Source organism: Danio aesculapii, chromosome 7 (assembly GCF_903798145.1).
Source record: "Danio aesculapii chromosome 7, fDanAes4.1, whole genome shotgun sequence".
NCBI lineage: Eukaryota > Metazoa > Chordata > Actinopteri > Cypriniformes > Danionidae > Danio > Danio aesculapii.
The window spans coordinates 19545474-19559478 of NC_079441.1; the positions used below are offsets into that span (position 1 = coordinate 19545474).

Below are 14005 nucleotides of genomic sequence, written 5' to 3' on the forward strand. Positions count from 1 at the left end.
AATAGTCAGCACAGCCACTGCTCAAGAACATCATTCCACCAATAGCATCTATTTTCTCTATGTTGTGGGTTGGTTTGATATTACAGCTACATATCACAATACTTGACACTAGTAGCAAAATCTGATTGGTAGCATATTGCGTCATCAAAATGTGCTGCTTACTTTTTGAATGGGAGGTAGGACAATCTGACAAGGTCAGACAAATCAACAGAACTCCAGCTATTTACTCAGCTAAAGTTCTTGGCAGGTTTATAATGTACTTGTAACAGTATATTTCATTAAGTGATGCAATGTCAATGTACCAATCTAGTTGTACCAAATTCTGCATTTTACCTCAACCCCTAACTACAGTTGAGAAAGTTGAACAGTAGAAAGATGCAGCATGAATGAAAACATTTAATAAAAAATATAAATAGAACCTTTTTGCCTATAAACAACCTTGTGTATATTGAAAATGTTAAATGCATATTAATTAATCAATTTCAGGAAATTTCCTTTATTTTTAACCATACTGGTACTGTAAAATACATTATATGTGAATTTATAGTGTTAAAATTGGCACCGTTTTAATATTACATTTTCAGTTTTAAACCATTTACACTTTTTCACTATAGTTGGTAATATAACTGATATATGTTTTTACTGTAACATTTTACGGTATTTTAAAAACATATATTTTACAGTTGTAAGATTAAAAAATATGCAAATAAAATGTATAATCATTTTTATATACTGTAGTGTTATGAGTTTTTTATGAATAACAAATAAAAAAAGGGTCCCACTTTATATTAAGCGTCCTTAACACTTGCATCAACAAATAAATACAATGTAATTACAGTACTGTGTTTATTTTTTTACTTTATTTATAGAAGTTTTTATAAAAACATAACACCCAATAGAGTACATCATGTATATATGTTAACAAAATTATCTCTGTGTTATTACCTGATACTAACTTGAACATGCAGCAAAACACAAGCAAAACAAATCAGCAATTTTATCAAAAAAAAAAAAAAATAAAAAATAAAACAATAAACCAGACTAATGGAATAAGAAACTAAATAAAATGACATGCTAAAAGGAAGGAGAAAAATAATATTACAAAAAAATAACAATTACAAAGACATTATTAACTTATACATCTAAGGAAGGGGCCCCATATTTTGTCACACATTTTCTGTTTGCCAAATCTAGAGAAACGTAACCTTTCCAGCTTGAGGGCAGAAACCATTTCAGCTAACCATTTTAAAAAACTTGGAGGAGTCGTGGATTTCCACTCCATCAAAATCACTCTCTTGGCCAGCACAATGCCAAACATAAGGGAGAGTTGTTGATGTTTAGGTCAAAATAGAGCGTGGTCTGAACATCCAAACATTGCTAATTCCGGGGAATAAAGTCCAAAGATACTTTTCCAAAATTCAAATACTTCTGGACAGGACCAAAATATATGACCACAAAATATATGATTGTGTCTTTGCATCTATCACACAATGGAGAGATAGAAGGTACTGTGTTTATAATGTATTGCAGAACACTTTTGGTGCTTATGAGGTGGGATACAGGTAGGGTTATGGACAGATTTGGTGGTATGGTGAGGTTTAAGGGTTGCTTAAGTTGTAAGAGATGGTTAACGGTGTAATTAAAAATGTAATTACAGATGTAATCACATGGATGCATTTAATTATTTATAAGTATGATGTAAAAACATGTATTTACACAATAAGTACATTGTAACAAATTATTAATTTCAGTGTAAGTACCTTTTAGTTTAGGCCACTTAATATAAAGTGGAACCAAATTATTTTACAGTAAAAATAATAATATTCATAAAATTAATTTAAATATTCACAATACTTTATTTTGTCTTTCACAGAAGGAAAAGTAAAAAAAGGAAGAGTTATACATATTTGGTATTGCATGAGGGTGAGTTAAAATAAATAAATAATCATAAAATGACATATCCGGAGACCTTATTTTAGACTGTCAGAAGCATACTCCTGTTCAGACACAACACTGTAATTCTTTATGCACTCTTACCCAGACCGAATGCCTGCTGTTCAGTCAAGTGAGCACTCTGCACTTTGTCAAATACACAACTGTCTGAACTGAAAAGATCTATTGTGTTAGGTCAGTGCTTGGGCTATGAAAATGGCTCAGGTTATGCTGTAATGATTTTTGTAGTGAAAGAAAGTTCTCTTCTCCTTCAATGGAACACCAGTTTATATGCATTTTTTTCAGCTGGAAAATTGAATTTCTATTTGCCTGAGTGAAAGATTCCAGTGACTGATATAGGCCTCTCTGAGGAGATTTTCGTGTTTTTATTGTTGTTCCATGAAATAACGTTGCCATTTTTCTCATGGTGGTTCCACCGTGCCATGAATACACTGTACATTTAAATCACCCGCTAAGCTCCATTAATACTCACTGACTTGGATCTTGTACCTGGTTCACAGATTTGGCCCACATTCCTAGAAGACTGATGGGGGATCAACTTCCCCTGACCAAATTTGAAACAAAACATTTTAGAAGTAATTGAGGAAACTGTTCTAAAATCAGTGAAACTGTGATTTCTATCAACACCCATATACAAATACATCTAAATGATCTGTAAAGTCCACCCAGCTCTCTGTTGTCATTGGCTGTGTGCAGTAGCGTGCTAGCAGTGCCGTGTTTAATGAAGGTGAAATGGCCCCTAGTATTTGCAGACTTTTGAGGGTTTCTCCCCCTGCAAGACATAAAATAACACAAGAAACCTGATTATTTCAGCAGGGAAGCATTTTATTGTGCTTGCAGTGAGGAAGGAGAGAAAGAGCAGAGGTAGAGAGAAAAGACATGGAGCAGAACTTGCTTTCTTGATTCGGTTTCCAGTCAGAGGTTTCCAGCTAATAATTTCCAATCACAAGGCATTTGAGTCACGATGTGTGTGTGTGTGTGTGTGTGTGTGTGTGTGTGTGTGTGTGTGTGTGTGTGTGTGTGTGTGTGTGTGTGTGTGTGTGTGCGTGTGTGTGTGTGTGCATGCGTGTGTGTGCGTGTGTGTGTGTGTGTGTGTGTGTGTGTGTGTGTGTGTGTGTGTGTGTGTGTGTGTGTGTGTGTGTGTGTGTGTGTGTGTGTGTGCTTGTGTGCGTGTCTGTGTTTGTGTATGTATTTGTATGTGTGCGTCACATCCACCTTTCCTTGTCTGTCCCTCAGGGCTTTAGCATTTCTTTTATTTGTTTTTGGTTTGTTTTCCCCCGTCCTATTTCTCTGAGCTGGTAAAGCCTACATTGGCTTTAATATCATTTTCCAATCAGCCAGCACTAGAGGCCATAGAGCTCGGACTCTGGTTTGCTGTTTTGTTTCAATCCAAGAGAAAAAAAGCATAGGTAAAAAAAGAGTTCATGTACTTTACTGGGGCCATAACCACCATAGACAATGAGGGGACAAGTTCCGCCATTAATAAGAAATGGCCACACAGTACCCAACTTTATCTGACATTCTTGTACTGCTCTGCTGCACTCCGTTATGCAGCGTTCTGTTGTTAGGGTCTACAAAAAATCAAAAAGTTAAATTTTTTTATGCTGCTTTGTCTTAATGCCAGAATGAATGTGGTCATGTGAGATGGTTAAAATAAAAAAAAAAATAATAAAAATTCAGATGGCCTATCCAAATTAAGTAATCACTGTTTATGGTACACAATTGCAAAGTGCAAATTCAAGCACAAAGTGTCACTTTAACCCTCTGTGGTTTGAGGGGGTTTTGGGGCTCTTGAGAGGTTTTCATATTTCTTAATGTTTGTGCTTTTCTCACACTCTTATAATAATGCCTAAAGTATGATGATTCTATATTCAATAATGTGTAAGCAGCGCATATTTGTATTTTTGTGGAAATTCATTCACAATAAACAATATATTGATTAAAATGGCCCCTTTCCACTGAGTGGTATGGTACGGTACAGTTTGGTACGCTTTTATGGCCATTTCCACTGTCAAAAGGTACCAAAAAGCAAACCGCACCGTACTGTACCACTTTTTGGGTACCTAGCACAACAAAAGGTTACCAAAATGCAGAGCGAGACACACAGCTGAAGGCGATTGGTTTACAGAGATACGCCACTAGCTCATGCACAAGCTAGGAAAATAAAAACAAAGGAAGCTGCATTTTTAAATACACATCCGGGACATTACACCGTAATAATATATACATATAATAACGAGCCATGGTTGCCCCGAGCTTAAACAAACCTTGTCGTCATCTTGATGAACAGCCACAAAGCCGAGGAGAAGAGCAGAATCTACCCTGTGCACTGTAGTTGTTTACAAGGCTGTCTAAAGCACGAATGGTTTTGCTTTCTTTCGTGAGCTTGCCGCACATCTATCTTTTAAATAACGAACATCTTGAACTGATGATAATAAAGTGTGCGTGATTATTGAAGTGCTTCTGACATCTGATCCTTTCAGAAACGGACAAGCGCAATAGTGAGGCGAAAAAACAAAGGAAAAAAACGGAAAAATTATTCTTTCAGCAACCAAAGACATGAACAAACTGCCATGAATTACTATTATCATCACTTTTTGGACTATTATGAACTCGGAATGACAGAATTACTTTCTAACAAGAGGTTACATGTGCTGGTGAAGATTAAACATAAAGATGAGAGGTTTGCATTGACTATGTTGCGTGTTGTTTTTAAACCCAAATAAGGACTAAATGTCTGTTGTGTGTAGTTTTTCTGTAATTGGTAACATATCGGAGACTGTAAGAGGCTGTTTGTGTTCATATATGTTGCATTTATTTATTTATTTATTTTATACAATTGCAGATGTTACAGTAGGCTATTTCTATCATCACTATCATTGATTTGCAGTTTTAATCAAATCATGTTCATAGAAAAGTGAATAATGAACAGTTATACACAAGTTTTACATCTGTTTTGTGAGAAGTGCTTCTCATGTGATATGCGAACTACCCATACAGCTTTACTTTGACATTTCCTTGAGCGAGAATGACATTGACTGAAACATTCTGTCGTACACCATACCCACCAAAAGAGTACCATTGGTACCCTTAAGTCAGTGGAAACACAAGCCTCATAAAGGTGACCTGTACCAACCCATACCATACTGTAATTGGTTTCTTTGTTTTGTTTTGTTTTATTTGCAATATAGATCAGCATGGACGCTGATCTGAACCACATACATTTGTCCTATTCATTAAAATTGCAGACTCAAGTGAATTCTACCTGCCATTTTAGCTTCTTTTGATGTGCACTCAAGAAGTAAGTACCCAGACAGCAGTACTCAGATTTAACATATGCTGATGTAGAATATTAGCCCAATTTACAGCTTACTAATTCTGACATGGGTAAATTTCTTTTTGTGATCTTTGGCAATTGCCTGTTAAGGTAAGTTATTTCACTTGGTGGACATCTTTGAAACACCTCTCGGTCAGTATTCTCAGGCATTGTGTTTAAATAAGGAAACAGCAAATACTCCCAAACTGTTTACTAAGTTTAGGATTCGATTTTATTTATGGAATCACCAATAAAATTTAACAACGGTCTCATATGTTTCATTTCTAAACGTTTGAATCACACAAAATTAGCATTTTGTCAAGTTGCACAATTGAATGCACACTCGAAGGGAACAAGATCACAACACTAAACTCCTTTATGGCTGTTTATGTTTATATGTTACACATTTTCATTCTCTGAATAATGCCAAATAATTCCCAACTCTGTCTTGATGGCAAATTTCCTCCCAAAATGACAGCGACCTCTTTGTTTACAAAGTTTGTGGGCATTCAATTAGTTGCTGTTATGTGATGTGAATTTGATGGGATAGACTGTACCTCGCATTCATTTCATACAGATTACAAAAGCAGAGAACATTTGTTTTCAGGTGTAGTTGGTTCGTTTAAAAGAGATCTCAAGCTTTGTGTGGATATATTTCTCATGTCTGTGAAGCAAGTATTCATTGAGATTCCAGTGCATTTACCAATCCCAGAGGGTTTATAACAACTACAGAAATTGTCGTTAAAACAAACACCTGGTCCAAGCGTCACCCCCAGAGAATTGTCAGTCTATAGCAGGAGTTCTCAAACTGTCCTGCAAAGTTTAGTTCCATTCCCAATCAGACACACATGGGCTAGCTAATCAAGCTCTTACTAGGCTGTCTAAAAACATCCTAGCAGGTGAGCTGAGGCAAGTTGTAGCTAAAATCTGCAGGACACCGGCCCTCCAGGACCGAGTTTGAGAACTCCTGGTCTAAAGTGATTGATGAGTGGCTATATACTAGAAGGCGGGGCTTCATTCGCTTTATAAACCATTTCCCTTTCCCCCAAACTATACAAGTGACCCAAGTGACACTGCCGAATTGGGTTTATTTTCTAAAATGTTTATTTTCACACATTACATGAAAAAAATAGTGTATTATATGGCACTAAACTACTGTCGTTCAATACATTATAAACTTATAGGTTTTCTCAATTATTTAGAAACTGCAAACATTAGGTTAAACATTCTTAGGAGCTGTTCACACAGAATCCATATTTGCATCTAAAAATGCAAGAATGTTTTTTTTAAAAAGCACAGCCTTAGAGTGTGAAGATATCCAGAACCAACCACTCGAGCATATGTAAAGGGTAGCTTTCAAAACCCGTGCCCGTTCTCACACACATTGAGTTCTTCTCAGTGGCCTACTACTTTGAAACTGCTGAAAATGTTTAAAAACAAAAATGACTTTGAGTGACACTGCATGTAAAAGTTGAAGTTACTGTAATTTGACATGACATCTGAGGCACAGCAAATGACATGGTCATGGACAAGCACATGGACAAAGGTCATGCATGGTAGGGCTGCACAAAATATGGTCTCAACATCGATGTGTGATCATTTGCAATAGTCACATCGCAAGTATATGCAATGTTGAGGCTGGATTATAATTTATCATTTTGCAAGTGTGCCTTATGAGGCCTGAGGGGGGCCTTAGAGGCCTGAGGGGTTTAAAAGCATTCAGGTATAAGAAAATGTACCGTTTATAACTTTGACAAATTAATAACGATTAATTTTTTGGAATTGTTTATAAAACGAAAACTATGCAGTATTATATTACATTGGATTTTTTAATTGCTCTATACCTAAATACATTTCGACTCTTCGGAAAGCAATAAAACGCTGTTTATTTAATTAGGAAGGGCACTCTCTTATTTAATTTAATTTATTAAATTTATATATGCTTGTAGATTGTTTATATTTTATGTACACCCCTTCAGAATTTTCCCAATCAATCAACCTTTTCCCAAACATTTATTCCACTCATCTACTGAAAGTGTATTCATATCGCAATATATATATATATCGCAGAATAAAACAATATCGCAACGTGTAATTTTTCCAATTTTGTGCAGCCATCAAGCTGTGTTTTTAACATAGAAAAACAATGGAATGGAAACATGTTTTATGTAAATTGGAACTTACACTCTAACATTATATACATAATATAATACAACATAATACAACCCATTTTCAAGACTAATGGTGTGTGCAAAATCACATACTGTCCGAGTATGTACTACACCTAAATCTGTAGTATTTTCTATATAGTAGAAGTAATATGGATAAAATATTAACATACTGCATTATACCAGTGTCAATTGTGTCACTTCCATTCTCAAATACTCTCTTATAGCCTCATGGGATATTAAAGTGGCCATGGGTTGAACGCTTTTAAAGTAGTTCGTCATTTCAATAGTATTTCAAATGCTATTTAGTAGACGTATGCGATTTCATATGTGATGCAATGTCAAATAAATGAAGCCTTTATAATAATAATTCTTAATGTGCTGGATTTCTGAGACTGATGTACTCATTGTTATTGCATACATGAGATTCACAGCTCTATAAGCTGTCTGCTTCCCACTGTCTGTTCCCTGATATGAAACACCATCTGTCGGGTTTCCTAAAGCTCAGTGCCTGTCATCTATTCTTCTTACCTCCTACGTCCACCTAACCCTACTCTCAGCTCCCCAAAGAAAAATGACACCTCACTTTTTTTTCCCCCGGCACCAAAGTTAAGACACGCTTCTCTGCTGATTTTCAAGAGCTTCTGTGACAGAAATGGAAGAAACGTCTTTGATTGAACAAGGCCTCAGAAATCTCTTGAGACGCAGGCGTTGGGATATGTGTTGTCTTCATTTACAGAAGGTTCTTTTTTTCTCTCTGTAAAGAGAGGAATGAAAAAAAATATATTATGAACTCATAAGCTGTTTAATTCTGTGGCTCTCTTAACCTTTTGCTTAAATGAGAATTTTGAGTCATTTACATATCAATTTAATTTCCTCTTGTTTTGTGCCTCGTTCATTAAAACAGGAATTTGCCTGGCACTGTAATCAGGGTGTAGTACACATTATTGCAGCATAGTGCAGGCACACAAAAGTACACACACGCTCACACGCACATGCACACACACACACACACGCTTTCTCTCTCCAGATTCTCTTCTTTTCTTCCACATACACAGAGATATACACATGTGCTTGTATTTTTCTCTGCTTTCTTTCTTTTCTCTCTCTCTCTCTCTTTCTCTCTCTCTCTCTCTCTCTCTCTCACACACACACACACACACACACACTAATTCTCAAAGTAAAATGAATGGGAATCTGTCGTTTCGCATCCTCCACAATATTCATCATCTGCAATAATTACACTTTCTTCTGCTCTCTTCCTTTTTGCCCTCTTTGTTACCTTTTTTCTGCTCGTTTCTATACAGAGACCTCTGTTTTTGCAAGGCATAAAGGTCTGAGTGACATCAAGCACAAAAGCCAGGGTTTTTACACGAGCAAATCCTGTCTGATTTGTAGAAAAGTCTGTACTCAAGGTTAATCTACACCTGAATGCAGAGCACATTACGGCACACACCTGTCTGTGCTTGCTTTAGTACAGTCAATGCGGATCTCTCATCAAACATTCATGTGCAAATCCTCAGTTATGAAACTGAACATCCTGACATGGACTACAGACACAAAGACAGATTCGTGCAGGGATCACTTGGTATTTCATTTACTTCACAGTCGATTTTTTTTTTAATATAATTTCTTTTTTTTTTTCTTTTTTTGCAGATAAGCAATGAGATCATCCGTCTGTGCTGTCGAGAGATCTCGCTGGACAGGATCTTCCAGGGTTATGCGATCTCTAGCAAACAGATTCTGAATGACTGTATTCAGTGCTGCCTGACCTGGAAAGAGCTCTACCTGCACACCTCGCAGCTTCACCACAAGTACTGTAGTCCTCAATCTTCATTTCTCTCTCTCTCTCTCTCTCTCTCTCTCTCTCTCTCTCTCTCTCTCTCTCTCTCTCTCTCTCTCTCTCTCTCTCTCTCTTCTTGAGTTCTGTTCTGATCCTTACAGCACAGGAACTTAACACTGCTGTGTGATTGCACTGTATTACAGCACCCATCCACTTTATATGGCATAACTCCGGTTAGCGGTGACATATGGAGGGCTGTATCATTTCAAAAATAATTAAGCAGATTTATCTATGCTTACACTCTGTTGGGTGCCACACTGTTCCATATCAGCATTGCCAGTACTCCGCACCACTGTTAGTATTACTGTAGTATTACTGTGACTGCTAAACCTGAGATTATCACTGCAGCGGTCATTTATTTCTTTTTTACATGTTTCTCTAAACATGGCCATTGTCATTTTTTATCTTTAAAGGTCCTGTGCAATTAAAATAATGTTTTTTTTAGATGTTAGTATCAGCATGTTAGTTTTAAGGATATCTATGATCTAGAGTGTGTTCAAAACAGTGACAAAATTCACATTTAAAAGATATAAACCTGATATCAGCATCCAAAGCTTGCAGTTTGTCACTTCCGCCTTAATTGATCAATTTGTTTCTTATCAATTCTTGACCAATCAAATACTTTCTTGTATTGAACATGTCCCGCTCCATTCAAGATGCTTAATCTCAGACACTCTCATTAGCAGAGCTGTTATATAAGCAAAACGCTATTGGCCAATTTTTTTTTTTGAAAAGGGAGGAGCTAATCTATGTCCCATCCTTTCTTTGTGTTTTGGTTGAGATTACGTCAAACATCGAATAAAAATGTACATATTAAAGCACTTCGCAGGACCTTTAACAACCTCATTTGGTTGTTTTCAAGACTATTAATAGAGAGATAAATTACTATTAAAAGTAATGTATTGTCAAAGGCAATGGACACATTGGTTAAGTAATTCATGTTCAGAAAACGTCAAATCATACAATATTTGCAAACTGTTGTTGACCGATTAATATTCACATAATTTATAGCATTAAGAGCATGTCCGAATCCACTTTAGCTATTTCAAGGATGGAAAAGTACACTCTGCACCCTGGCGCATGGTCTAACAGGGTTGTGTTTATTCGCTTAATTAGTTATGGGTGTGTTTTAAGTACACAGTAACGTGCATTAAACCAATCAGAGTCCCATCTCCCATTCCCTTTAAGAGTCAGTTGAGTTGAAAAACTGAATGCTTCACTAGTGAAAAAACAGTTAAAAAGACCATCTGCAGCGCGAGGATAAAGAACGAGCCTCCTTTATTCGGCCTCTTCACTTTCTCTTTACTTTACTTTTTCTCTTTACTTTACTCCTTTATTTTTGTGGAGTAAGGAAATGGTGGAAACTCACTCTACCAAATACGTCCATCAGCCTACATATTTAATTTTGTTTGTTAAACGCAAAGATTTGTTTCTAAACTATTTCTAAATTCAATTCTAATTTCCAGCAAACAAATAAATTAACGATAATAATGAAGTCTGGTCAAAAAACTGAGTTATATCCAAACACACGATCTATTCTATTCATATGGTGATGTATACGTCTCCGAAACCCAACAGGTGGACAATTCTAAACTTAACTAATACAAATCTAAACAAATATAAATATGCGTATAATAAATAATAATGCTACTACTAATAATAACATTATACAAATGCAAATTGTCATGAATAAACTGAACCCCCCCCCAACCCCAACCCCACACCCAAGTCGAAGAACACATGGAGGTAGTGATTTTTGGATTTATGTAGAAAATAATAATTTTTGCAACATTTTAATTCTTAAATTTTTTTTCATATGTGAAGATATTTGTGTATTGCTGTACATATATTAAGCAATGTTTAAGTGTTATAACTAGCTCGCTCTGTGCTGGACCAGCTTTTAGTTGGTCAGTATCGCTGTCACATTCAGTTTCTCAAAATAGCAATGTGCCAACAATGTGCCTTAACACACCTCCTTTTCCGGAACACCCATGAATCTACAAAGTGACGCAAATAGATATGTTATTGCGCCACGTTATTTAAATAACGTGGCGCAAAACATAAAAATTATGTTGCGCTGATCTGAAAATATGACCTGCATGAAAAATTGTTACATTTTACAGTTATAGTTAGTTTGAGTGAAACATAATTTTTGTTTAATTCTGTAAACTGCAGATAACATTTCTTTCAAATTTAAAATAAAAATCATGTTATTTAGAGCATTTTGTGTATAACATAAATGTGTTTGCTACTGTTTTTAAAACAACTACTTCAGCATGAAGAGAGGCAAAGAGGAACAAAAAAGGTTTTAATGAAGCGTGTTTGGCTCTAGACATAAATAATAAAGTATATTGCAGCAAAAAATCATTTCCATAAATGACCCTGAGTGCATGTGCGGTGTGTACCGCTGCATTGTTTTGACATGCTGCTCACTCTAAACTGTAGAAACAGCAAAATGGTGTTATGTTGTCAGTATATCTCACAGTATAGTTGGAAACAAGACCATGACCATGTCTAGAACCAGACCATACTCCGCTAGTTGACGAACGGGATGTCTGTATTAAAGTAAAATATTAATTAATATGTTTAAGCTATCATAATTTAAATCTGTTGGGCTAGAAATGGTATCACTGCTTCTTTGTACCCTTATACTTTAATACAGTTGTCTCAAATAAGCCACTACTGCTAATACAACCAATATTGTTACTGTTGCAGCAGTTTACTTTGCTAATGCCATTTGCTACTTTAGCATTGTTAATATAATTCTCTTTATATTATGTTGCTGCCACAGTTACAAAAAGAGCAACCACAGCCTTTGTTCTAGCAGTACTTTGGCTTCTTTCACATTCAGCTAAATGTTTCTGACTCAGCGGCACTCAGATAGAATTCATTTTTCAGCTCTTGGTCTACCTCTCTCTATACACAGGCTAATACAGAGCACACTTTAAGACTATATTATTTACTGCCCATCCTGCTCTCTATCTTTCAGCTTTATGGTCCTTCCTTTCCCTGTTATTTCCACCATCACTGGCTCCGCTAACCCACCCAGCCATCTCAGCTTCTCCACACAATACCTGCACTCGCTCCCTCTTTCGTAATGGAAATGATACCAGTGCTAAATGAGAGTGCCAGAGCCGTGCAGTGATTGCAGCCTTCCTGCCAAAAAGAACAGCATTTTACGGTGCGATGACAGAGTTTCTTCTTCAAAGTGATGGCAACTTACCGCCAAATGACAGAGGCTGAACACGGCAGCATCCATTTGAAAGGAGCTCTCTCAGAGTCATCTCCTGGAGTTTTTATTGCACTTAGGTTGAGGCTGCCGTTGCTTCTTTATGTGTGGTGAAATTTTGCAATACTGTTTCATCACACCGCAGCCGAACTCGCTGTCTGCTTCGTAGCTTCCTGCCATAAACTATGGCATAACTCATATGGCTGTGATTTTGAAAGATGTTAACAGTCTGTCAAATGCTGTATTGTTGAAGTTGAATGCAACAGATGCGGTGGGAGGGTTGCTCTGTTGTGCAGAAGAAACATTTATTTCCTAAGCTAGTCTTCCCAACAGGATACAGCCATTCAGTCGTGGCTTTTAAAACAGCAAGAGGCTCCAGAGGTATTTCGTGGAAAATAATGTGCGGTCAGGCAAACACAGCACAATATTCTTAGCGGGTTACACCCTAAGGTCTTTCACTTTCACCCCCAACCCTGCCGTTTTTTTGGGATTGTGTCAGATTTGTAGTTTTGTAGGCCTGCTGGTTGTTTATGACTGTTGGCTTCATTCGTTGTGATAGAAGTAGAGAGTTTGTTTAGCCCTGCAGGCACTGAGATCTCCAATCTTTCTTTGAGTAGCTGACCTCTTGCTTCAAATTACAACCAGTGTTCAGACAGGACAAGGAACACACTGTTCCGCCTTTGTACTGTACAAAGATTCTTACTGTAGATACAGTAAATTATGCTGAAATACAACCAGTAATAATTAAAATAATTTCCCTGTAGCGATGTGCTATTTTAAAGTTAAAATTGTATGTCATTCATACATTTATTAAGGCAGCAGTGGCAGATTTTGAGAATATGTCAATATACTTGGTCACATGCCATAACTTGCTTTCCTTTCCTCAAAATTAGCAGAAATGGTACAATTCTATTTCTCTCATGGATAATTATACTAATGATAATTTTGACTTGACTTTTTTATATTATCACAGATTTTTAGTACTCATTTGATAATGGATTTTATCAATAGCTATAACTAGGTTGGACCAAACCACTGGACCAAACTGACCAATAACCAGTTAATCTTTTACAGTAGGTTTATATAATCATGACACTTCAAGTAAATAAGTACTGAGTTATATTACAAAAAGGTTGTGCTGTATGTTTGTTTATTGTAATACACTTGATGACCATCTAATCAAAACAACAAAACATTTGCTGCCTGTCCAAAAAAAAATAAATAAATAGGTAAGAGCCTTCCATAGGACATTTACTATACATGGATGATTGTTTTGTCTATAACCAGTTATTTAACCCTAATTGATGCTGGGCAAGAACTATCCAGTGCATTATTAAAAACTGAAAGGATAGTGAGGAACCATCATATTTAGGGAAGAAATGTGCTCAGCAAAAAGAAAACAGAATCTAGAAAGATCCAGATAAGCAATCACTCAATCATCTGGTGAAATCAAATCATAAAATAACAGTGGAATTAATGTCTATATTTAATTGTGG

At 36.3% G+C, this 14005-nt stretch overlaps 1 protein-coding gene across 1 annotated transcript in view; it reads left to right on the forward strand.

The window, feature by feature from the left end:
- The window catches only part of dnah2 (dynein, axonemal, heavy chain 2), a 275588-nt gene that overhangs the window by 19483 nt on the left and 242100 nt on the right, over window positions 1–14005 (forward strand). The window contains exon 8 of the mRNA XM_056461233.1: window positions 9094–9251. Coding sequence (XP_056317208.1) covers window positions 9094–9251 — 158 coding nt within the window. The remainder of the gene's footprint in view (window positions 1–9093; window positions 9252–14005) is intronic.